At 42.9% G+C, this 24,715-nt stretch overlaps 2 protein-coding genes and 1 non-coding gene across 33 annotated transcripts in view; 2 read left to right on the forward strand and 1 right to left on the reverse strand.

The window, feature by feature from the left end:
* Positions 1–22,349, forward strand: PCBP2 (poly(rC) binding protein 2). 29 transcript variants are annotated; one of them, XM_036867551.1, is made up of 15 exons: positions 3–96; positions 2,435–2,582; positions 3,152–3,175; positions 3,264–3,296; positions 4,188–4,304; positions 6,506–6,637; positions 7,611–7,739; positions 8,773–8,859; positions 10,701–10,793; positions 11,875–11,916; positions 13,164–13,236; positions 13,748–13,786; positions 14,725–14,777; positions 15,692–15,861; positions 18,465–19,243. In XM_036867551.1, exons 2-15 carry the CDS (start codon positions 2,514–2,516, stop codon positions 18,814–18,816), a joined length of 1,413 nt encoding a protein of 470 aa, XP_036723446.1. In that variant the 5' UTR covers positions 3–96; positions 2,435–2,513; the 3' UTR covers positions 18,817–19,243. The 29 variants fall into 29 exon arrangements, with proteins under 29 accessions (XP_036723458.1, XP_036723456.1, XP_036723452.1 ...); XM_036867549.1 differs by having other exon boundaries at positions 14,722–14,777; positions 18,465–19,242; XM_036867552.1 differs by having other exon boundaries at positions 8,785–8,859; positions 14,722–14,777; positions 18,465–19,241.
* On the forward strand, positions 4,719–4,825 carry LOC118902986. The gene has a single exon (XR_005021694.1). It is a non-coding gene; the product is annotated as a U6 spliceosomal RNA (small nuclear RNA).
* The window catches only part of MAP3K12 (mitogen-activated protein kinase kinase kinase 12), a 15,733-nt gene continuing 13,205 nt past the window's right edge, over positions 22,188–24,715 (reverse strand). For all 3 annotated transcript variants that reach the window (XM_036867547.1, XM_036867548.1, XM_036867546.1), the window contains 3 exons: positions 24,493–24,563; positions 24,128–24,401; positions 22,188–23,721 (listed from right to left, as the gene is read on the reverse strand). In XM_036867547.1, coding sequence (XP_036723442.1) covers positions 23,623–23,721; positions 24,128–24,401; positions 24,493–24,563 — 444 coding nt within the window. In that variant the 3' untranslated portion in view covers positions 22,188–23,622. The remainder of the gene's footprint in view (positions 23,722–24,127; positions 24,402–24,492; positions 24,564–24,715) is intronic.

Below are 24,715 nucleotides of genomic sequence, written 5' to 3' on the forward strand. Positions count from 1 at the left end.
CGCCTTCCCGCCCGCCCCTATTGTTCCGCCCCCGGCCTCCCGCCCTTCCCCTTCCCGCCCGCTCCCCTTTTCCCCTCAGTCGCCTCGCGCCTGCAGGTAAGCTTCAAGATTCTCCCTCCGCCCGCGGCTATAGCTCTATTTCTATTCTTGCCATCTTTCTTAGCGGGCTCCGGTCCTCGTCACGAGCCCCGACCTCGCGTAGTCCTGCGTGAGCGCCTAACTCCTCACTCTGCTTGGCCGGCCATTCACGCGAGGCCCTGGCTCCGGCGAGGCCTAGTAGGCCTCGCGCAAGGCCTTCCCCCCTCCCCCCCCCCCCCCCCGCTTTTTCCCGGTGGCGGCTGCGCAGGAGTCAAGGAGGGCGCGCGCGCGGTAGGGGGGGGCGGCGGTGGATTTGTTGGTTGAGGCGGGTGGGGGGAGGCGATGGCCGGCTTGCTGGCCGGGCGGGTGAGCGCGGCTCCCCGCGGGGGTCAGGCGCTGGCGCAGCCACACGAGGAGGCGCTACTAGTTCGGCTCCTCCCCCTGGATCGCAGCGCCCCCCCCTGACCGAACCGTTTATTTTTTTTCCCCTCTTTTCTAGTGGAGGGATAGGGGGTGCATTTTTTGAGTGGAAAATGCTTGGATAACCAAGGGGAGGGGGGCTGTGGAGTTGAAGAAAGGGTAGACGGGCTTCCAGTTACCGAGTTATTCAGGACATTCTCTTGGGGTAACGAAATTTGAAATTACAAAATGCCTGCCGCTGCAGACCCAGACCGAGCTATTTATAGGAGAAGGGGTAATGGACTGCAGGATTAACAGCTGGATTCCTGGGATTGGGTACACTGACGTTGACCTAGTCAGGAGAGAAATATGACAGGGATTTCTTGGATGATTTGGAGTTGGAAATGCACCTTTGTGCCTTACCTCAAGAAATGGCTTCAAATAGGTTTTCAATTTTCTTGCTCGTTCGAACTTGCATTTATTGTGGTATTTGTAACGTGCTTCCTATTATGTGAGTGGGGATAAGGAATTAAACTGCCAAATTTTTACCACGTCTTACTGAAAAAAAGAAAGTTTTCCGCACAGACTTAACTCTGTCTCCCCCTTTCCCCCCCACCCCCAGCACTGTTGTTTTTTCTTGAGTGAAAAGTGTTGAATTCTGGGATTTTGCCAGCAATTAATTATATTCTGGAAATGGGGGAATGAAGTGCTTTGGGGATGCCTCAGTCACCTCAGTCACTCACTTGAGGTAGCCATAGGGCAGCTTGCCATATACAGAATGGTCTGGCAGCCACTTAAACACTTTAAATACTTAGGACATGGGCTTTGTGTTAGAGCAAAGTTAAAACGGTGGCTGGTTTTGTTAAGGGGGAAGACTGGCTGTAGGAGAGAGATCATTGATGTTGTTTTGAAGGGATGGATACTAAAAATGTCACTGGAGAAATTTCACAACTTTGGGGAGAACCAGTCTTAGGGCCTAAAGAGGTGTTGTAGGCTAAGGTATATCCAAAAACATTCTTTCTACACGTAATCAATTATTCTAAAGCAGAAATGTTAGGAACATTGCTTTAGAGGATACGTGGGGAAAGGGCCTCAGTAGGAAAGGCTCGTTACTGCTGTTGTTTAAAACAACTACACAATAAATTTTTAGCAGTACCAGTTTTAATTTCGATTGTTTCCTTTGGAAGAAAATTTAAGATTTAATAGATTTGAATGAAGACTTGAGTGGTAACAGAGGTTAACACAGAAGCAAGGAAAATTTTCACATCTTGAGTGACTATCAAGTTAGGTTGGGAAAAGAGGACTCAGGCTGCACTTAATGTATTGAGTCATTTCCCAAAGGGGAATATGGAACCCAGCCTGCAATAGAAGGCATTTCAGATGCCTTTTTCAATGAGGTTTTTGATTTAAATCTTTTAAAAATTATTTGGTGACATCTATTGACATTCAAAATTTTAATGTGAGATGCTTCTCAATTTCTTTAGTTAGAAATTGCTGCCAGTAAGAACGTTTACATGTGTCCTCTCTAGCTTTCAACCCAAGCTGTTTCCTAACAGGGAAGCAAAAGGTCGTTGCCCTCAGTGTAGTTGATTAGTTTGAGGTTTGCCCTCATGATTTCCAGGTGTTTCTGTATTCTCTTGAAGCTTATTCTGTTGAAGGACAACTGGTGCACGTTCAGCAGTTCCCTTAGAAGCATTGCCAGTTGAAGGAATCTTTCACATCCTGAGAGTCAGCGGAAACTGTACCGTTAATGAGAGCAGACTGGAAAGTTGCCTTCATACTTTGTAACAGAACCTGAGCTGTTAATGCAGTTGTGCTGGATGTATATAAGCCTGCCAACTGACAGACTGTCATTTAAGGAAAAGAGTTCATTAGAAAACATTGATAATGGTTAAAGTAACATTGGGAAATATTTCCGTTGTTTTCCTACTCTGATTTTGGTCATGTTTTCATTCAGTTTTGGCTTTCTCATTCACCCCCACCAGTGACCAAAGACTTGACCACTCAGCGTCCAGCTCCTTAGAACACTGCTCGACATGGACACCGGTGTGATTGAAGGTGGATTAAATGTCACTCTCACCATCCGGCTACTTATGCATGGAAAGGTATGCACCAGCTTGGGAAATTGGGTCATAGTAACTGCTAGGGGAGGGGCCAGGAATAGAGGGCATGGATCTCGGAGCTCATCAGATTAGCACTGTGGGGTGTCTGCCTTTAGCACTCTTCTCTAGCAGAGTAGATGAGAGTGTAGTGGGAAAATGGACAGACTTTACTAAGAAGCGCCACTGAGCAGGGAAGGCTTAACCATAGGCTAGAGCCAAAGACTGTCTCATACCTGGATGATAAGATTTTTCTCATGGATGTTGCTATAGCCTGTGATAGGTAGATTTCCCCTGCCCAAACAATTTTGGGGTAACTTTAAGGTGGGGTGATATATTTGGTATTTTAAAAAAGGATTTCTATTAAACAAAGCTAGCATTTAATTACTCCATTATTTCTTCACAGTTCTTTGATAGCTTTGCTTATATTTAGAGCAAAGAAAATAATAAGCCTGTCCATTCCCTTTCCCAATAAATCTTAGTTTTTCCATTGCTTTGGACTGTTCAAAATTACTTTTTGTGATAATGAACGCTTCAAATTTCCTCATATTTGACACTAGTTTTCTCCATTGCAGGAAGTTGGCAGTATCATCGGAAAGGTAAGACATCACTTCAACTCTAATTACTATTTAGTCAGTCTGCGTTTAAATAGCAGTTGGAACTCACTCTTAACTTTTCCTCTTACAGAAAGGAGAATCAGTTAAGAAGATGCGTGAGGAGGTGAGTTATTGCGGATGGGGGGTTAGGGACTGTTAACTTGGGAAGTAAAAAACCTTGAAAACAAAAGCCAAAAAAATTTAATGAGAGATTAGAAGGGGGAATTTTTTTTTTGGCTGTGTGGCATGTGGGATCTTAGTTCCCCGACCGGAGATCGAACCTGTTCCCGGCTGCAGTGAAAGCGCAGAATCTTAACCACTGGACCACTAGGGAAGTCCCAGAAGGGAGGAGATCTTTTTCTCTCTCTCTCTTTTTTATTTTAGATTTATTTATTTTATTTTTGGCTGCATTGGGTCTTCGCTGCGATGAGTGGGGGCCACTCTTTGTTGCGGTGCACGGGCCTCTCATTGCGGTGGCTTCTCTTGTTGCGGAGCACAGGCTCCAGGCACGTGGGCCCCAGCAGCTGTGGCACGCGGGCTCAGCAGTTCTGGCTCACGGGCTCCAGAGCCGCAGGCCCAGTAGTTGTGGTGCACGGGCTCAGCTGCTCCACGGCATGTGGGATCCCCCTGGACCAGGGCTCGAACCTGTGTCCCGTGCATTGGCAGGCAGATTCTTAACCACTCCGCCACCAGGGAAGCCCGAGGGGGAGATCTTAATAGGAGAAGCTGGTGTTTTTCTGGCGCAGTTATTTGTAATGACAAATAGTATGCTGGGAAATGTAATTTTAGGAAGTCTCAGTTCATTCAAGACTTAAAGCAGCTTCTGTAGTTTATGTTTGAGGACAAATATGGAGCAGTATTTGAAGTGATGTCGATATTGCCTTGTGTCAGGATCATGTATACAGGCAGCTTCTTGCCCATCTTATTTAGGAGGGATTATATATTTGTGTGTATGTGTGTGTGTAAGCTCAGATCTTTTTGTCTCTTTAACCTTTTGGCTCTGTTTCCTATCCAGAGTGGTGCACGTATCAACATCTCAGAAGGGAATTGTCCTGAGAGGATTATCACTTTGGCTGGACCCACTAATGCCATCTTCAAAGCCTTTGCTATGATCATTGATAAACTGGAAGAGGTTTGTTGTTCCTTGCCCCTCATTATTTTTAAGTGCTTCTAGATAGTTTAGTGATTTCTAAGGGCTTTTAAAATTCAAGGACAGACTAGATCATGAAACTCTGTAAATGGGTTCTTTGCTCCCATTCATCATCCCCCAAATTGCACCATTTGCAATTAAAAAAAGATGTCACTTTAATCGGTAGAAAAATACAGTTGACCCTTGAACAACATGAGTTTGAAGTGTGCAGGTCTACTTGTACTTGATTTTTTTTCCAATAAATACGTACTACAGTACTACACAATATGTATTGTAGAACTACACAATCAGAGGTTGGTTGAATCTGTGGATGCAGAACTGTGGATAAGTTAAGTTATACATGGACTTCTGACTGGGGTGGGGTGTCGGCACCCCTAACCCCCAACTGTAGTTTGAGTGCTCACTTTGGCAGCACATAAACTACAATTGGAATGATACAGAGAAGATTGGCGTGGCCTCTGTGTAAGGATGATATGCAAATTTGTGAAGCATCCCATATTTTCCAGTTATAAAATAAGTAATGGGAGGTTAACTTTGTATGGTGGCAAATGGTTACTACACTTATTGTGGTGATCATCTTGTAATGTATTTAAATGTCAAATCACTACGTTGTACACCTGAAACTAAATAGTGTATATTGACTATACTTGAATAAAAAAAACCCCAGAAAAACCCCCAAATAGTGTGGCTATTATCAGGGACTCTGTAAAAAATGTATGAAAAACCAGCATCTTTTATTTCTTAACCAGCAGTTTTGAAGGTATACCACCACTGTGTTGGTAATTATGTCCCCTAATTCATAGTTGAGTGGACTAAATTAACATGCTTTTGTTAGGAGCCCTTCTGAACACTAATATACTCCATAAATACAGGTATCTCCCAACCCTGGATGCAGTTATATATTTTTTAAAAAATCAATCTGGTAACTGTGTCAGAGCTATACTTGGAGGTAGGGAATGCATTTTACAGGTTATCAGAAGCAAAATATCAATACCAGAGATTTTTTGACTGAAGGAAGTTTTTTTGTTTCTTTGTTTTTTTAATTAACTGGTTTCAACCTTATAATGCTGAACAACCATTGCCCTAGGTCCAGTCTTCAGCTTCCTCCCACTTCTGCAGTAATACTGCTAATCATGCAATTGACATTGCAGGCAGAGGAGAGCTTCGGGGCTGCTGCCTGATGCCTTAATGGTGCCTGAGATCTTATCCTTGCCAAGATCAGAAATGTTATCCTTTGACATGCAAGACCCTGCTAATCCAGAGCTTGTAGCTTTAAAAAAAATTCAGAAAATCTAGGGACTTCCCTGGTGGTCCAGTGGCTAAGACTCTGAGCTCCCAGCACTGGGGGCCCGGGTTCGATCCCTGATCAGGGAACTAGATCCCACATGCTGCACCAAAGAGCCTGCGTGCCACAACTAAGACCCGGTGCAGCCAAATAAATATTTTTTTTTAAAATTCAGAAAATCTGTTCATACTTTTAACAAATAAGAAGCATGTTCTTGACTTTAGGGGCTTATGTTTGAGGAATTCCCAGGTCTAGCTACTACATAGAGATTAGGTTAAAACCATTTAATCCTCAGAAGGCTAAACTTAACTAGTTTAAAGCCATGACTTTCAAATGCAGCATATTGTAACGGGAAAGACTATGGGCTTTGGAACCAATACAGTCCTTTAGTTTAAAATCTACAGCTTTTTAGATGTGATTGGGGTAGGTACTCAGCCTCAATTTCATTATCTGTACAATGGTAATATTACCAAGAAATTAAGACAAGGATAAATGGAAGTACAGTATTTAATCTTTATGTAGTTTTCTAAGAGAACAGAATTGGTTACTTGAATTTGGATTGCATTGTTGTATCTCTTTTAATATTTAATTTTGTCTTCAATATTGTTTTATTTTACTGAAAAAACTCTTTAATTTTCAAAGTAAGTTTTCTCTCTACCAAGATCACTGCCCCCGGTGTGAAGGAAAATATATTTAGGGCTAAATCTGAGGACGTTTGTAGGCCTTTTTATCTTTTCAGAAATAGGGTTTTGGGGGGAGGCAATATTTGAACCTTTGTTGATGCAGATTGTGACATAGTATGTCCCTTGTAAGGTTCTCTCATGGCAGTTATGGGTTCCCAGGAATCTGTTTAAAACTTTTACATTCTTCTGATGTTTTGACTAATTTCTTGTTGTAGGACATCAGCAGCTCTATGACCAATAGCACAGCTGCCAGTAGACCCCCAGTCACCCTGAGGCTGGTGGTCCCTGCTAGTCAGTGTGGCTCTCTCATTGGGAAAGGTGGTTGCAAGATCAAGGAAATACGTGAGGTTGGTAACTTGTGCTCATTTTCTTTTTGAAATGTAAATTATTCTAAATGTGCTTCTTCTATTAGCCTTTACTATGTCTAGGAAAAGTTTGTGTTTATTGAGATGAAGATTTTTATTAAAGTAATAATCCTAGAAGACTATAATTTGATTGAGATATATATATATATTTTTTATATTTCATATACTTTAACAACAATAAGTCAGAAAAGTTAACCAGAATTTCCACCTATTGCATATGATCCATTGGCAACTTTTCTTTTCCATGAAACTACGTTATCTTTTTTTATGTTTAAAGAGCTTACAATTTGATCGATAATAATATCAAATATTTTTCTTGGCCAAATCCCTAAATAGCAAGGGGAAAATGAAGGTGTATTGGGGTGTAGTTGAAATTCTCCCTTTTAAATTATGGAAGTTACATAAAATTATGGAAGCTTTTACTTATATCTGGGAGTTATTGAATTGGATGTTGGAATGAAATTTGAATGGCTCCTAAAGGAAAACGAATTGTAGTTTTGGGAGCCTTTTGTACATGCCATGTGAGCAGGGATTTTGATTTTGTTCATTGATGTATTCCAAGTACCTGGGGTGGTACCTGGCACATATAGGATGGGCTTGATATAAACATTTGTTCAATAAGAGAATGAAAGGTGGGTGATATTTGTGGGTATTTTGTTTGATGGCCTACAGAGCTGTCATTAGCTGAGAGGAAACTGTCTAGAGGGACCTTTTTCTTGAGAACAGGTTAAATTTAGGCTGTTATTCAGCCTTATTTTCAGCTTTCAGAGGCTAATTTATAACTGATTAAACAGTCTTATCTGGAATAAGGGAAGAGTGGGAAGGGAGGATAAAAAGGGTAAGATAGGAGATGGGTTAAGTGTCTACTGAGCTTTAGACTCTTAAGATTTCTGCTGGGAGATACTGAAGAGTATGAGCTGTTTTCTCTGATTTTAAAATTTTTTTACACCCAAAGAGTACAGGGGCTCAGGTCCAGGTGGCAGGGGATATGCTCCCCAACTCAACTGAGCGGGCCATCACTATTGCTGGCATTCCGCAGTCCATCATTGAGTGTGTGAAACAGATCTGCGTGGTCATGTTGGAGGTAAGCCCTCAGGCTCATGCTGAGAATGGGGGGAGGGTGATTTAGGGAGACAGACTGATCTATATTTAGTAAGACTAGAATTAGGTGAGGCTGTTAGAAGCCTCCAGTGGGGGTGGGGAAGAGGTTCCCTGAGTTCATATTTTCCTTCCCCCAACTTTGACTTTTCTTACAGTCCAAGCAAAAATAGAAACTAAGCAGTGGTGATCATTTGGTTTACAGCAATTTTAGCAGAGTTGGTAGGGGAAGATTCACTACTAGGAATGAGTGGACAAAAGATGTATCTGGGTTCCTGAGAAGCTAAGTTAAATTGCCTTTCAGATTACAATATTTTCGCTACATGCAACTTTGATATATTCTTTAAATTAATTTCTGTGTTATGAGGCAGGATTATATTCAGGATGGTATATATATTAAAAAAAAATGTATCCATAATGGTGTTTCTGAATGACTTGTGAGGTTCTAGTAGATGCTATTTAATTAACAAGAATAGCAAAATTAAGGGGAATTAAACCTTTTTAGAATTGTCATAGGGAGTTGGTCCCATATTGGTGAGAAAGGAAAGTAGAATTTTCAAGTAGAGTTTAGGAAAATATTGATTGAGCCTTTGAACTATTTATGGACAGTTCTGTATTATCCTAGATGCAACATTTGGGAGCTTTATTTCCTTTTTTGGCTTTATTTCCTATTCAGGCCAAAATGTAGGATCTTAATTACCAACTCAAACGTACATATGTATACATACAGGTTTTTTATGTTAATTAGACTTATTTGAACACATGGAAATAATGCCTAAATTATTACAGGGGAATCTGCCTTGATGAGAATTAGTGTGAGCTGTGTAGTCCACGGACCATCTTACTGCTTTAAAGGCAAATAACTGCAGATGATTTGAGATTAGATCTAGCCAGAGACAACGTTGGTAGGTGAGGGAATGGAAATAATACAGTTTTTAATTTAACTGACCTGTGTGAGCTTAAGCCACACAGCTGAAGCAGCTTTGAAACCTTATCTCTTTTTGTTTTTTTCCCCTCTGACTCTCTCCCAGTCCCCCCCGAAGGGCGTGACCATCCCGTACCGGCCCAAGCCGTCCAGTTCTCCAGTCATCTTTGCAGGTGGTCAGGTAAGAAATTTTTTATTGGTGGGCTAAGGTGAACAAGGATTATGTTTGAAATGTCAACTTTGCCAGCAGCACACCAGGCCACTCTGCATGCTTGCTGAAACCTGTACTCTGGCCATAATTTGACCTGCTTTCAGTTTTATTTATTTTTTATACTGGAGAAAGCTATGAATGCTATCTTATTTAATTTTTAGCAGGCAATGGGAGTTTTGTAGGCACTCGGAAGAGGTAATTTACTTAGTAATTTAAGGTGGGTTGGGTTAGAAGAAAGGGTTAAATTGCTTTGGTGTCACTCCTTCTTTCCCTACCCCACCCCATCCCATGTTTTTTCATGTGTGGGGTGTTCTTTAGAGGTCTGAATAAAGGTAGCAAAGAGTTGGACCTCTGAAAGAGATTCTTGGATGGTGGTCTCAAATTGGGGGTCCTGAAATTGAGTGTCCTACAAACTTCCCCTTCTCCCCACCTCACCTCCCCTACTCCTACCCCTTCACTCCCAAACTCCAGTGTGTTGTCCCCGGGCTCTTAACCTCATAAACACTGGTTTGAACCCACATGGCATAACAAATCAGCTGGGGTAAGGGTTCAGTGTCTAAGAATAGAAGGGGGAGAGCATGTTGGGCTGTGTGGGGCTGTGACCTTTGGTGTTAGAGTAAGAACACCAAAGCACCCCTTTGGCCTCTCCTCCTTCACCCACCTAAACTCTGGATCCTTGGCACGTGGTTTATTCTGAATTTAGATTTTTATGACAAAGGGCACTGATTAGCACCATGGTTTTATGCTTTTTGGTTAGTATTTGAGGAGTAGGTAGGTTAGTTTTTAAAGTATTGAGGTTCAGGCTGAAATAGTGACCTTCATTTTGGTAGCTGCCTAAACAAGTATAGTGCTCAAAGTGCCTTTTCCTACATGGGGCTGACCTGTTACAAGCACAGATATTCAACTAGTTCCATCTTATATTTGAACTGGAGAAGCACTTAAAGTCCATCTCATTCATATTCTATTGAGTTGTCATAAAACAGCAAGTTTTGGGGGACTTAGTTTGTCTTGTAGTTCTGGAAGCTTTCACAAGAAATTAATCATATCACAGTTTAGTACCTTGCTTTTAACACTAGCCTTGTACAAACTGGTTTGGTCAAAGGGCTCTCCATGAGTCTGGATAGTTAGGCAGGATAAACAGGCCCAGAGTCAGTGTAGCAGGGAGGTTTAGTTCTAGGAGTTTCCCTTCTACCCTGGAACTACAAGTTCCTACTCTTCTGGATTCTTCCACTCCCACTTGGGATTATCTATAGAGTCCATGCTGCACAGCAGCAGTCCTCTCCATTTACAAGTCTTCCTTCATTTCCCTTTCCTTCCCTCCCCTTCCCACCCCCCCCTTCTTACCTCTTTGCTTTCCTTCCCTCCCTCCCCTTTATTCAGTTGACCACCCTCTAAAAACTTGCAGCTTCTTCTTCCATGAGTGGCCCTGTCTTGGATTATTCCCATGGGCCTTTTTAAATGGACCAGTTCATGCAGTGTCCACAGATGGACCTGTGTCTTTTGTTCCTGTGTGACAAAGTGGGCTCTGTAGGGGTTCAATTTAATTGCACACTGACCAGGAGCTGGCATCAGCTCTGTTGCCCCACGCCTTCATTCTGACTGAAAATAGCCCAATTGTGCAGTGTGAAATCTGCCACCATAGGTAACTTTTTTTTTTTAATTCACTGATTGCAGCTCGTTTCAAATTGTGTTGTGAGCTCCTTTTTAAAGGAAAAGAAAAAATTAAACAACTTTTTTTGTGTGAATTTCATGCTGGTGACAAGGTGCCGGATTGACAGCCCTGGAGACTGAAATCCTCTATTTATCCACAGGACAGGTACAGCACAGGCAGCGACAGTGCGAGCTTTCCCCACACCACCCCGTCCATGTGCCTCAACCCTGACCTGGAGGGACCACCTCTAGAGGTGAGAGGGGATGTTCAGTCTCCAAGGCTCACTCAATCCTTCCGCCTCAGCCGAGACTGCCAACACGCGGGGGGCCAGTGGCGCTGGTGATTTTTGTGCTGTGGACACCACCTGTCCACGGGGACCTGGACTGACCCCCCCACCTCATTTCACACAGGCTGCGTAGCCCACCAGATGGTAACACCAACTCTCTTTTTTTTTTCCTTTTTTTTTCTTTTTTTGTTCAACCCCTTTTCCCTGTCTCCTACTGCTCCTACCCCATTTTCACCTTCCCACCCCCACCTGGGTGCACTTTTGGGGGTACTGGCCACTGTGATGTGAGAAGCCTCACATCCTGTGAACCAGCTGCTCCTTCCTTCCCCTCCCTTCCTGATTCTCCTTGTCCCCCACCCCATTGCCCTGAAGACCCAGCTCCCTTTTTGGGAGGTTATGGTGTGGGGGGAGGAGGGTGTAGTGGGAGCTGCAAGTGCCTTTTATGGAGGGGAGGTGGGAGAAGGCAGGACTTAGAACACAGTGATTTTTTTGTGTGTGTGTGTTCCTATGGTCAGCTCCCTAGTGCTAGGGACCCAACTAGCTTCCAGTGCGCTTAAGGTCTTTAGGCAGATGTAGAGAAAAATATGATAGGAAAAGAAGTGTTTCAAAACATGCCATGTAGGTTTGTGCAGATACAAATCATTCATGTCACCATGATTGGTAGAAGGGTTGGGGTGGCTGAAGAAAGACCGTTTTCCTTCTAGGCTATCTTGTACACAGGGAGAAGGAAGGGGTCTCGGGCAGTCGAGGCATTGTTTAATCCCACTTCCCTCGTTTTCATTAAGAAACAGATGTGTTATTTTGTCTTTGATTGCAGGGAACATGGCTCCCTTTATAGGCATCCTGGAATAAGCCATCATATTAGGGTTTAAAGAAGGCCAACAGGTCTGACTGTATTTGTGAGATACCATCTACTGCCTCAACCCCTGGCCTCCCTATTCTCTAGTTCAACTCTGGCTTCCTGGCTAGTTGAAATCTGTCTTTTTCCCCCCACTGGGTGGCTGTCCGTGATTGGTTTTTAATAGGAATTGTTTTCCTCCTTTTGTAGGCCTATACCATTCAAGGACAGTATGCCATTCCACAGCCAGATGTAAGTTTTGTTTTCACTTCTTGTTTTGAAAAGTTCCTTCTCCCGTCCAAAATTGTCTCTCTTCTCCACGTAGGCAGAAGTGAGTTGGGTCTTAAATATTTGCAGTATTGTTTTCCTCACAAGGTGAACTCCATATTTTGGCCCTTAAATAATCTTTAATCAGGACATAGTAGCACCTTGTTTTTGACATTTAATCCCTGGAAATTATAATCTGGCAGATTATTGGATTCTACTTTCTCCCATGTTCCAGATTACTCTAAAAGAGAAATGTTCCACGGTATACTGTCATTTGTTATCCCAGGGCACAGTTTAAATTGACAGTGGGCTGTGCATCTCTGCATGGAGTCCTTTCCATGGCGGGGGATGGGGGGTGGGAGGTTGGCTTTGCCCTTGTGTACTCCTCATTCTGAGGTGACAATTTAAAAAGCATCTGGAGGGATGGGAAAAAGGGGCTTATTTACACAGGGAGGGATAGGAAGCTGAATATTTGGGAATTCAACTCAATAAAACCTTCTTTGTCACTAAAAACTCCAACTTAAAAAGTGCTGGTATTTAGACTTTAAGGGCATTTCTTTCTGCACTTATCCTCTATCCTTACTAACTCTTTCAGGTGCTGAGCTTTAGATTTGGGAAGTTGAGATTGGCTCTTGGTTAGTGATAGTCCCCAGGAGGGGAAGTAGACTTGAAGAAGGATGGTTTTACAACAGCCAGGACAGTTCATATAGACGAAGAAAAATAGCTGTAGAAATCATGGGGTGGGGGTGTGCTAAACCCAGTTTGGTTACACCTTAATCTCTCTCCTCCTTGCAGTTTCCCTGCCCCCTCATCTCCTTCCCTCCTCCCAATACTGACAGAACCCTGCATGGTGTGTTTTCCCTAGCACCACTGCACAGTTTGTTTTCCTAGCCTGTCTGTGCTTGTCCCTGGGGCAACTGTTGCAATGGCTGCAAGCACCTTCATTAAATAGCCCACAGGGGGATGGTTGTCAGGCGGGTGCTGCTGCTTGTCTTTTTCACACACCCCAAATGCGCTCATTCTCTTTGTACTGATACCTTTTCTATTTCTAACCCTTACCTTCTTGTGCCCATCCCCAGGATGGTGATACCAGCCCCATATCTTACTCTCTGTCATAGTTGAGTAGTAGCCAACTTTGGGGATCAGGAGCTCTGCATTTTCAAATTTGAATGTGCTTGAGCCCTGACTGTTTTGCTCTTCTAATGCCAGCCTCTTCTGTTTCCTTCCTGCAGTTGACCAAGCTGCACCAGTTGGCAATGCAACAGTCTCATTTTCCCATGACGCATGGCAACACCGGATTCAGTGGTATGGATACCTCAGTGTTTATTTCTGTAAGGTGTAGTACAAGACAGAGGCCCAGCCCCAAGGTCTCAGTTTGACATCTGTTTAAAACAAACTTCATTACCCAGCATCCTGCTGGTTTAAACTTGCCTGTTTTCTATGGCTAACCGAAGGAGGTAATGTGTTTGTTAACTTGGTTTTCATTTGGGGTGAGTTATTCTAAAAGAGAAAAAAGGCCCTGGAAGGTTTGGGGTGAGGTCTGGGGATGCTTGTCAGGCAAAGGGTAGGCTGATATTTCTTGTAACCCATCCTCACTGCTGCCCCTTTGATCTGATTGGCACCCCCTTTCTCTCCACCAGCTATTCATAGACCTGGGTAGAAACAATCCATTTGTGCCAAATTTGTGTAGTGGTTTTGGTTTTGGTTTTGGTTTTGGTTTGTTTTTTTGGGCTTTTTTTTTTTATATATAAGGAATAACTTGTCCGATAGGGTTAGGATGAGACCACCAAACTCATTTTCACTTGTATCTTAACAGGCATTGAATCCAGCTCTCCAGAGGTGAAAGGCTATTGGGGTAATGATTAAAAAAAAAATCTGTAGTATTCTACTGTTATATTAATAAACTGGTGGGAGTCTTGTTTCACTACCCATGACATACCAGCAGAACATGCAAATGGCAGAAAGGAGCTGAGAGAGCAAAGCGGGGGTGGGCCTGGTACCCCTGAGGGTCCCTTGATGGATCTGGCCTACCCCCTTCTAAAAATGCTGAGTTTCAGCAGCCACAGCTGAGAGCAAGACTAGACTTGTGAGTTAGCCAGCTGGTCTGGTCTAGTCCAGGTGTCAGATGGGTATGGGTGTTTGCTGATAGGAGTTTTTTTTCTTTTTCTTTGGAAAACAAAACCCAGAACAAATTATTGAGCAAAAGACGGAATAAATCTGGAGAAACGAACTTCCCACACCTTACTGCCATCTCATTCTCACTGACCTTCAAGTGTAGGTTAGGGGTAAGGGTGTGTTAGGAGGGTGTTAATCTGATATAGGTATATATTTAAAGCAACTCTGCATGTGTGCCAAAAGTCCATGGTACCCAATAACAGGCGTGATATTGGCGCTGGTGATAGCATCAGGTGAGATAAAATTGGAACACAACAGCAGGAAATCCAACCAGAAAAGGGGAGAAGTGCAGAAGTACTTGTTTAGATTTTGGTCCTGAGAATTGAGGATACCACATTCCCTTGCCCCTTGCTTCCATCCCCTTACACCCTAATAGGCTGGGCTTTGCAGGAAATGGCATGAAATCAGCCTCTTCTGTGTGTACAGAGGAACCTTTCCAGCATATTTCTACACCCCTCTCCCCCTCTTTCCTCCTTGGAGGCTTCCAAGTTAGTGATGAATCCCAACAGCCAATGCTGGGTTTCCAGTTCGTTTTCCTTCTGTTAGGTTAATGTACAAATCAGTGGGAGTTTGTATGCTGTGCATTGAACTTCTTTGCTCTCTTCTGTCTTTCAGCAGGTTTGGATGCATCTGCTCAGACTACTTCTCATGAACTCACCATTCCAAACGATGTAAGTATATGGTTGGGTTGCATGGGGTGAAAATAAGAGAATTGGTATTAAAGAATAGAGGTCTTTTCAATGGCATCATGCCACTCTTAAGAAAATGGGGTTGTAGACACCAAATTAAATTATTAAAACTATATAAAATCTCAAGTAAAAACTGATGGAGGAAATTGATGAGCCAGAAAGAACCTTTTTGTCTCAAATAGAAATTCCCATTTGCCTTTGTTTCTTGTAGAACCTGAAGCCTTATCCCTAACGCAGTGGTCCTTGGATGTTCTGTCTGTACTATCCAACATGGTAGTCACTACCACGTGTAGCTGTTTGAATTGAGAATAATAAAATAATAAATTCAGTTTCTCAGTCTTACTGGCCACACTTCATGTGTTTAGTTATCACGTTATTAGTGTCTGCGGTATGGGACAGTGCAAATGTTGACCAATTTTTTACTTTTTCCCAAGGCAAAAGCATTAGAAATTAGCCAGAATTCTTGTCACTATAGTAAAGTAGGAATCATGGCAGGATGAGTTAAGGGATCTTTTTTGTCAAAAACAGAATATACTTTTATCTTTATTCCTATCTCTGGTAAACTAGGTTTATCATCATGTTTGCTCTGCTTTATTATTTTGTCTTTGGAGTTAGTACTCTGAGGAAATGAGCTAATGCTCCTAGGAGTCATTCAGCTTAGAGTTGGCTCTGACCTGTAGTGATCAGACAGAAGAATAGGGCAAGAGTTGAGATATAATCTGTAACTCAATTTTTAAAGTCAGGAGTATATGAGTAGAATGTGTAGGATGCAGATAGTAGTTTCCATTGTCATGTTTGTGGACCCAAGCTGTAGAAGCCTGAGGAGTGGGATGGAATTCTTGGACCTAACCATGCAACTCTTAATTTGGTATGCCTTGTTGTTTTTCTCCCTTAAGTTGATTGGCTGCATAATCGGGCGTCAAGGCGCCAAAATCAATGAGATCCGTCAGATGTCTGGGGCGCAGATCAAAATTGCGAACCCAGTGGAAGGATCTACTGATAGGCAGGTTACCATCACTGGATCTGCTGCCAGCATTAGCCTGGCTCAATATCTAATCAATGTCAGGTAAGGGTTCCCTATCTTTTGTGTTATTCATGTCAGCACAAGTAATGTGTGTGTTGGGGGAAGTTACACTGTAATGTAAAGTGTGGGATTCTTTGGGGGATGGAAATGGGAAGGGTAGAGATGGCAAAAGAAAAAGTTTAAAGTCTAGCTCTATTTTTCATCCATCCTTAGTGTAGCAGAAAAAGAAACCAATTTGTAATAAGTTTGCATGGGGTTGGGGGACGGGGAATAGATTGTTTGCATTTGACTTTTTGATGGTTTTGGGAGTGGAAGGTATGGAGCATGTCTTCACCAGTAGGATTGCTCTGGCTGGAGCACTGACTTAAAACCAAATGTGGGTCTTGCTGTAGATGTCATATAGACTAATACTTCACTGATTGGGTTTAGGCTCCAAAGCACCCTTAATTGAAATAAGGATAATGAAGTTACGTGACAGCAAGACAGTTTCTTGGAGGCAGTCATTACCGTTTATTCTGAAAACATCCATTTTTCTCAAGTTGCCAGTGTGTTCCATTGTTCAGAGCTTGTGGAAAAGGAGAAGGTACAGGTATTGGATGTTTCAGAAATGCTTAGTATTTTCTTTTTCCCCCACAGTCTCATCTCATCTCTTAATGACTTTCTGAGATTTTACTTTTTTTTATCCAGACGTAGCTAATGTTAATACAGTTGTAGCAGGGACTATTCACAGTCCAATGGGCATCCTACAAGGCATTTATATTACTTGCTTTCTCAGCACATGTGCTTAAGTCATGTTCTTAATTGCTTACTAACATCTTAAACCAGTGTTAGCTCATTCCCCAAGAGACTTAGCTATCCCTTTTATGTAGACTTTTACCTAGTTGTTATTTACCTCTGTCACAATTCTTTGGTCTCTGTTGTGCATAAAAATTTTATGGGTTCCTGAATCTAGTGCAAGGGAAAGGAATTCGTAAGTATGGGATCTATTTTTTGCCATGCTTCTGCAGATCATGTATTTATTCCGTGGTCTTTTATCCCCTGGTTAAGAATTTATCAGTTCCCCAGTAGTGGTTCTGACTTTTGCCTATGTCTTTTCATGCCTTGAGGTATTTTCTAGTCTTTATGTAGAAAAGACTTTTCTGTGTCTAGATCTGCTTTCTTCTTCAGCTACCAAGATGTCAAATTCTTACTGTTCAGACTGAAATGGTAGTTACTAGTTTTGCATGGAGGCTGTTTGCAAAGGTTTGTTTCCTTGTTTCTAATGGGGGTGGTGGGTTGTTAAGAGGCCAGAATCATGTTCTTGGAAGCTGGAAACCAAGCGATTTTTCTTCTGCTTGGGTAGACCTGCCCTGAATGTTGTCAGATAGCGCTTCCACATAACCTGCTTGCCTGACCCCTGTACTAGGTCAGTGGCTAAGTTGTAAGGAAGCAGAACTTGGTCCATCTTTGTTTCCTGATTTTAGTCACTCTTTTCAGGATCATCCTTTTTAATGAAACTGTCCAAGCTATGGATTTGGGTCAAAACTTTTTAAAGCTTCATTTAACACCAAGCAAGGACTATGTGTGCACGGAGCTAACTCTTCATTTTCTCATATTGGCCCAGTTTGAACGCAGAAAGCAAACTGGTTTTATTATGAATACTAGGCAAGAAAGAGTTCTCTGTTTTCAGGAATGGATCCTGAGCATTTCTACTGATTTTGGCACCTTTTTTATGGATTGCAACTGTCCTTGGATTTAGATAAACAAAATGGAGTCTTGAGAGGAGCCTCCCTGCCTTTAAAGAGTTAATCTTGAGCCGTAGGATGTCCAACAGACTTCAGCAAATGCCTGCAGTTCTGCCATAGATACATGCAGGCATTTGGGAGCTACAGGTCATCACTGTGATTTAGAGCTTATTTTAGGAGTAGCAGTGGTAGTTTTACTTTATTAAACTGAACTTTTCAGCAGTGCTTGAAGTTTCTCTCTTCCAGTTTTCTAAGGTCTATATGAGAAGTACAGTCAGTTAAAAACAAAGAACCTTTTTTCTCTCCCACCCCATCACCAGAAATGAGGCTTTATCTATGCTTCTGTTCTCAGCATTTTTCATTGAAAATGCTACAATCTTTGAAGTTTGAAATGAGTGACCTACTTTAGGCTCTTGTCCCTTTCCATCCTGATATATTTGGTAAGTTTGCTGTGGCGGTAGAAGCAAATTTTAATATCAATTACAGAATAAAACAATTAAAAATTCTGTGCATTAGTATCCCAAAGCTGCTCAAGTGATTGGTGGGTGAAACATTTGTTCTTGTTTGGAGGTGGATGGGTACTCTTTCATTTTCTGCTTGAAATCGTTCTTTTCTGCCTTCTGAGTTGGATCAGTGTGTCAGGTAATAAGGAAGTGTGTGATTTTTCTCAGTCTGTCAGCTTTTTCTTCACCATAGCAGTTTTAAATAGCATTGTGGAATGGAATTTGGCAAACTGTACATTTTTAGAGGGTGGGACACAGAATAAAAGACAGCTTGTCACAAGTTGATATTAAGTCTTCCTAATTGGCAACCAGAGGCACTTACTGATAACTGAAGCGGATTTTGTCCTGTACTTTTCCCTTTTGTGGTCTTCCCTTCCACCCACCCTTTTTTTTTGTTCCTTTTTTTCCTCTGTTACAGTTTAGAAAACGCTAAACCCTCCTCCCAGGCAGCCTCCGTCACGATCCCTGATCACCTCAGCATCAACCTCTCTCAACCCTCCACCCCTTCTTCTTCTTCTTCCTCCTCCACCACCACCCCCTCGCTCGCCACAGCGGGGACCTCCGACGCACCCTCCAGCCTCCCCAACCCTCTTCCGACCGCCCCTTGTGTCTCCAGTCTGCTTGGCATGAAACCCATCCCTCTCCTGGCTCTAAATGTTGTGTCTGCTGCTAAGGGTGCCGGGGCTTCAGCTACCACCACCACCACCTCTGCCGTGCCATGTGTAACTAACAAACTGAAAAGCGAGAAACAGAGATTCTCTCCCTACTGATTGCATATATCTTGGGGCACGCCCTCAAGTATTTGTTTTTGTTTTTGTTTTTGTTTTCCCTTTGTTAACATTGGTGAGAACCAAACTATTGTGAGCTTGTGACCGTTTCCTTTTTACTGTTTTGGGGGATAACAGGGTGGGGGCAGGGGCAATGGTAAACTGTTTAGGTTTAGGCCGTTTCTGCTTGAGTGCCTGTTTCAGAGTCTGACTTGTTGAATTCTTTATCTAGAGCCACAGTTCTTGCTCTTCTTTCTCATTCTGTTACTTTTTTGTAGCTTTATTCTGCCTTGCAATATAACAATGTTTTAGGCTCTGTGTTAATGAATAAAAGCTTCTCCATTAACCTTTTTTTTTTTTTTTTTTTTTTTTTGATTTCATGGTTATCAACCAGCCTTCTTGGCCAGATTTGTGTTTCTAGCTGTAATAAAGTTGCCACAGTAAGAACCTTAGTTGACTGTGCTGTGAAGGAAAGAAGTTATTTCTTTACCCAGAATGGGGAGGCAAGTTGGGAAAAGTCTAATAAAGTTTGCCGGCTTCTGTCTGCATTCCTCTGAACTAGTATTACCCCTCTCCCTGTGACATTGGATAAATTTTGAACAACCAATGGGTGACATTGCCTCAAATTTGGCAGGATTCTGTCCAGTTATCCTAAGTCAACCCTGATTACTCAACCAGGTCCTTTTACCCTTTTATTCTATTCCCCGCCTACCTTTGTCTCCCCACCAACCCTGTCATAATTAGAGGATTAAGACCTAGATTTGGAAGGGACCTTTAAGATCAACTGTAACTCATTGATTCACTTTATCAGATTAAAGAAATAGAGGCTCTGGGAGAATTTAAATTTGCAGACCACATGAGTGAGTAGTCAGGACTAGCAATTTATGCTTTACATTTACTCAGTCTTCTAAGATTGTGCTTGATCTCCCTGAAGCCTCATTCTTTTTCGTATCCCAAGATCTCTCTCTGTAAAAGAGTAGGAATGCCGCAGGTAAAATGGTGGAAGGGCTCTGATAGTTTCCATTCAGCCTGAATGTATTGCCAGGGTAATGAAAGTATGATGCTCTTCCCAGGACTTAGAAAACCAGTGTGGAGATTTTTTTCCTGGTGACCTTTTCCCATATCCTCTTTGGCTTACATTGTTTAAAAAACAAACAACAAAAAAAACCCTAATTATATTGCAATATATTAACTTTTGGTATCGTGGTCCCTCAGTCTCATATTGGGGCTGTGAATAAGTGTTACATGTCCCAAGTCTGCATGAAGGACTAGGGGGGCAAATTTCATTGTCCAGATAGGGTTTTTCTTGTTGGTTGCTAGATGCTCCTTTATCGTGTGGTCCAGCTTTCCTTAGTAAGCTCTTTTTATATCTTGCTGATACCATCTCCCCCAGAAACCTGGTTTTTATTTTATCTAGTTCTTGATTTTAGAAGGCCTCTTTACCTAATGAGTACTCCCTAAAGGATTGCTTGGAAGGAAGTCAGATGTTTTAAGGGCTGACCAAAATCACTGCATCCAAAGGTACTTCTTGGTGCTCGATTTTTTAGTAGCTTACAGCTCCCCCATGTGGTCCTTCTATTCTGGAGTCCTTAACACAGTATTTCTGGTTGGGTTTTCCCTTCTCCTTGCCCCCTCTCCCTGCCACCCCCAATTCCTGCCCAGGCTGTGTATAAATTCTGGACTATTCTTTTTGAGTTCTTTTTGGTGCCAGAGTGCCACCACCTTCTTACATTAACTTAGTGTTTTTTAGGTCCTAGATCTAAACTGTTTGCGGCAGCTCCTTTCCTCAACCTTCAGTTCCCACTAAACTCTTTGATTCAGGATCTGTTGTTTACGTTGCTCTAAATCATCCCATTTTGAGGTTGGCAAGAACCTACCCCCTTTAAGAACTATTTTCCTTTATGCTGAGGTTACAATAGCATTTCTGACTTGAAACTAAATGCAGTTTGTAGTTGAAGGACCTATTTCCTGCCCTTCCCCCACCCCCTTGCCCCTGCCTTCCTGGCCAGTTTTTGGATTTGCGTTATTCTGGAAGAGATGCAAATGCTCTCTTGACATGAATGCCAGTAAATTTAAAATCTTTATGAAATAAAGTTATAAACTCAGGGGCTTCCCTGGTGGTCCAGTGGTTAAGACTCCACGCTTCCACTGCAGGGGTGTGGGTTCGATCCCTGGTTGGGGAAGTTCTGCATTCCAGGAGGTGCGGCCAAAAAAAAAAAGTTATAAACTGAGACTGGGTCTTACACATTTAGTTCTGTTCAAAATGGGAGCTAAGTCCTGCTGGCTACCTAATATCAGTGAAGCAGACTGATCGCCGAACATCTAAAGACCTTTCCTTCAAAGCCCAAAATTGGATTCCAGGACCTCAAATAGTCTATTTGAAACAGGCATTGTAGCCAGGTATATTTGGATGGAGAATTTGGCTTAACAGGACCACAAATTGGGGAGCTTCTAGAGTGAGCTAGGGAGGTGCTGAAAACATTGTTTTGACTTCCACTTAAAGTCTTGAAAACTAGGTCTAAAAACTATAGGTTGGGTATAATTCTTGACCCATACTTAACACTTGCTGCTCCCTCTTTAACATGCCTTAGTGTTTAAAACTCAAGCATCTCTTAATAGTAATAGTCTTCACATTGATGGAGAAACCTGGGACTGTTCTATCAGTAGCTTGGGAGAAGCTAAAATAAAGCTGGGCAGTAAAGAAACAGTTTGTGTATATTGTGACCCTCTAAGGCTTTAGTGTGTGTGTGTGTGTGTGTGTGTGTGTGTGTGTGTGTGGTATTTTCAGAGAGTGCTTAACATCTCCCCCATAGAGCGTAGTTTGAGGGATACCCACAATTAATAACCAAGGTCCTCAATTTCCCTTGGTTGTGAGGTAATTTGCCTCAGGAAGCTTGGATTGCAGGGGTTATAGGACCATGGTACTGATTAATCCAGAAAGTCTTTAAAATGTCTCCCTTGATACTGAAGCAGATTATGTACTCCTTCACATCTCATCAACCAGGCTAAAATTTTTGGAGGTGAGGTACTGCTGGGCACTCAGAAAACTAACTTCGAGTTTTTTTTGTGTGTGTGTTACAGGCTTTCCTCGGAGACGGGTGGCATGGGGAGCAGCTAGAACAATGCAGATTCATCCATAATCCCTTTCTGCTGTTCACCACCACCCATGATCCATCTGTGTAGTTTCTGAACAGTCAGCGATTCCAGGTTTTAAATAGTTTGTAAATTTTCAGTTTCTACACACTTTATCATCCACTCGTGATTTTTTAATTAAAGCGTTTTAATTCCTTTCTTTGTTCAGCTGTTAATGCTGAGATCCATATTTAGTTTTATAAGCTTCTCCCTGTTTTTTTTTTTGTGTTTTGTTTTTTTGGTTTTTTTTTTTGGCTCATGAAATTTTTTTGTTTGTCATGGAAATGTAAGAGTGGAATATTAATACATTTCAGTTTAGTTCTGTAATGTCAGGAATTTTTCAAAAAAATTAAAAGATGGACTGGAGCTTTTTCTTTGTGAATAGAAACTGGATGCCACAGTGATTTCATGTGGGTTTTGTTCCTGGTGTCTTGCTGTTATTTTTGCACCTTTTATCCGTCAAAGGACAAGGACCCTGCTTGGGTTTTGAATGTAAGCCTTTATTCCAGTGAAGATGTTTTCTTCTGTTTTACCACTCCCATCTTTTTCTGTAGCCCTTGAGCCTGCATTGCAGAGTGACCTTAATAGCTATAGCAAGCTGGCTGGCTGTGCCCTTGGTCCAAAAGATGGGGGATTATATTTTCCTAAGGCTTGTCTGCAAAGTGTAAGCAAGCACTTCCACTGGGTGGGTGGGGAAGGATGCACATGCATACACATGGAAGCAGCTGAATGTGTGTCTCACTGGGATTCAGGTTGCTGGGAATGCCTATACTCTTGTCCAGACTTAAAACTGCAGTCTTCTGTTTTTAAAAAGAATGGGTATTGTATGGGTCCTACTAGAATCCTTTATAAAGACAGACCTGTTCCCATTTATGTCGATTTTACAAGGTTGGGGCTGTAAGTGATGTTCAGTTTGTTAGAAAAGCATAAAAGGAGGAAGTCACTCAGAGTCCTCAGATAACGTCTGGAGCCCAAGGCTCCTACTTAACCATGCAGGCTACCCCATTCAGTCACCAAGAAAACCCTCAACAGCTTGCCTGCATGGAGTGGTTATATTTCAAGGTTTTTTCACAGGGGTTACAATATGACAGTCCCCACCCCAATCAGGCACCAAGATAAAAGCAGGGACTTAAAACAACACCCCAGTTCTTCAGCCTGAGCCATCACATGCTTTCACAATCTCCTGGCCTCCCCCTAGTCCCTAAGCCAGCACTTGGGCAGAGAGATGGAGGGACAAAGAAATTACACTGCCACCTGAGAAACCTCAGAGGGGAGGACCCAGCCTTAGCCTCCCTCCTCCCAAGTGCAAAATGTGTAAACAGAGTAAACAGAAAACAAAAAAGTGCAGTCTAAATGGCTCCCTTTCCTGCTCCTCAGGGTTTAGGCAGAATAGAGAGGAAACTAGGCAAGTTTGGCTTTTCTGTTGCCTCACCACTTGCTGAATGTATTGGAGTGAAGCAGGAAGGGGCCAGTTTGCCCTTACCCATATCTCTAGGGCAGTACTTGTCTTTCATTTCCACAGCTGCCAGTGTCCCTAGAGTTTATCAGGTGACTTGGTCAGGGGTCAGTCTCCCTTGAGCCAGACTTAGGCTGGGATAGCCCTGTCTTTGTTGATTATGTGGCGCATATATATTACTTATATAAATATTTCTCTATGTACAAGGATAAGAGTGGCTTTCATGGAGGGAGGGAGGCTGGGGGCCGCAAGGCTTCACCACTGTTGGCGTTTTCCAGTTCAGCGCTGTCACAGTCTGAGTCCTCAGAGTTGGGAGGGCCCTGCGAAGAAGAGCAGAAAGGCAGTAATGTGCGGCTCAGCATCTCTTGGCAAATAGATTCCTTCAGGATCCTTCACTGCGGTCTTTGTAGTAGCAGGTTTAGTGGTTTTACTGTCTCCAGGTTTCAGTTGCTCAGGCCATTCTCCAAGGCACCAGACTCCTAGTTTCAGGATTCCTCCCTGGCTGCAATGTATAGGTACCGTGCACGCAACCTCGCTAGGTACTCTAGACCTCCCAAATTCTACCATATGGATATTTGCTCTTTAGTACGGGAGGAAACAGCTTCAGATACAGAGTGACACAGGGGCTAAGTACCTATTTTTCTGGCCTCTGCATCTGTCTCCCTAGCAGATCTCAAATGACTGGACATCTGCTCCCTGTCCAATACCTGGTTGGTTGTGACTCACCTGCTCCCCTCTGAGTAGGCTGTGGTGTGGGATGGGCAAGGAGCTGGGTTCCCGGCCAGTAACCACCTCTGAGGAAGGTGGGTCCAGTGGGATTTCTGAGCCCTGGGAGCACACGTCATCAGACCGCTCATCTGGCCGCTCGTCAGTGTTCGTACTGCCAACTTCAGGTGTGCCACTGGGGGAAGGCTCACTAGCTGTGCCTTCCTCCCCATCTGATGGATTCTCTGAGCTGAAGGTAGATAGCGACTGGCGCATTTTCAGGCCCTGAGACCACCTGTATGTTGGGCAGACCAGGATTATAGCTTGACTACACCTTGCAGTTCAGAAAGCAAAGAGTGCCATTACCTCCTGATTCCATCACTCACCTCTGGCTTGAGGTCAGCTCTACTTCACTGTCCACCTCTCCTTCCTCTTCCTCTGATGAGATGCCACGTTTCTGCAGGAGAGATGAGCGGACTGTGGTCAAAGGGGGAAGAGGTCATCAAGGACCCAGGATAAGGAAACATGGTTATAAAGGGTTAAGTCGGGAATGGCTTAAGATCAAGAACCTAACATGGGAGGTAAATTAAGGACTTGCACCGCACCCCA

This window comes from Balaenoptera musculus, chromosome 10, assembly GCF_009873245.2.
Source record: "Balaenoptera musculus isolate JJ_BM4_2016_0621 chromosome 10, mBalMus1.pri.v3, whole genome shotgun sequence".
Classification (NCBI taxonomy): domain Eukaryota; kingdom Metazoa; phylum Chordata; class Mammalia; order Artiodactyla; family Balaenopteridae; genus Balaenoptera; species Balaenoptera musculus.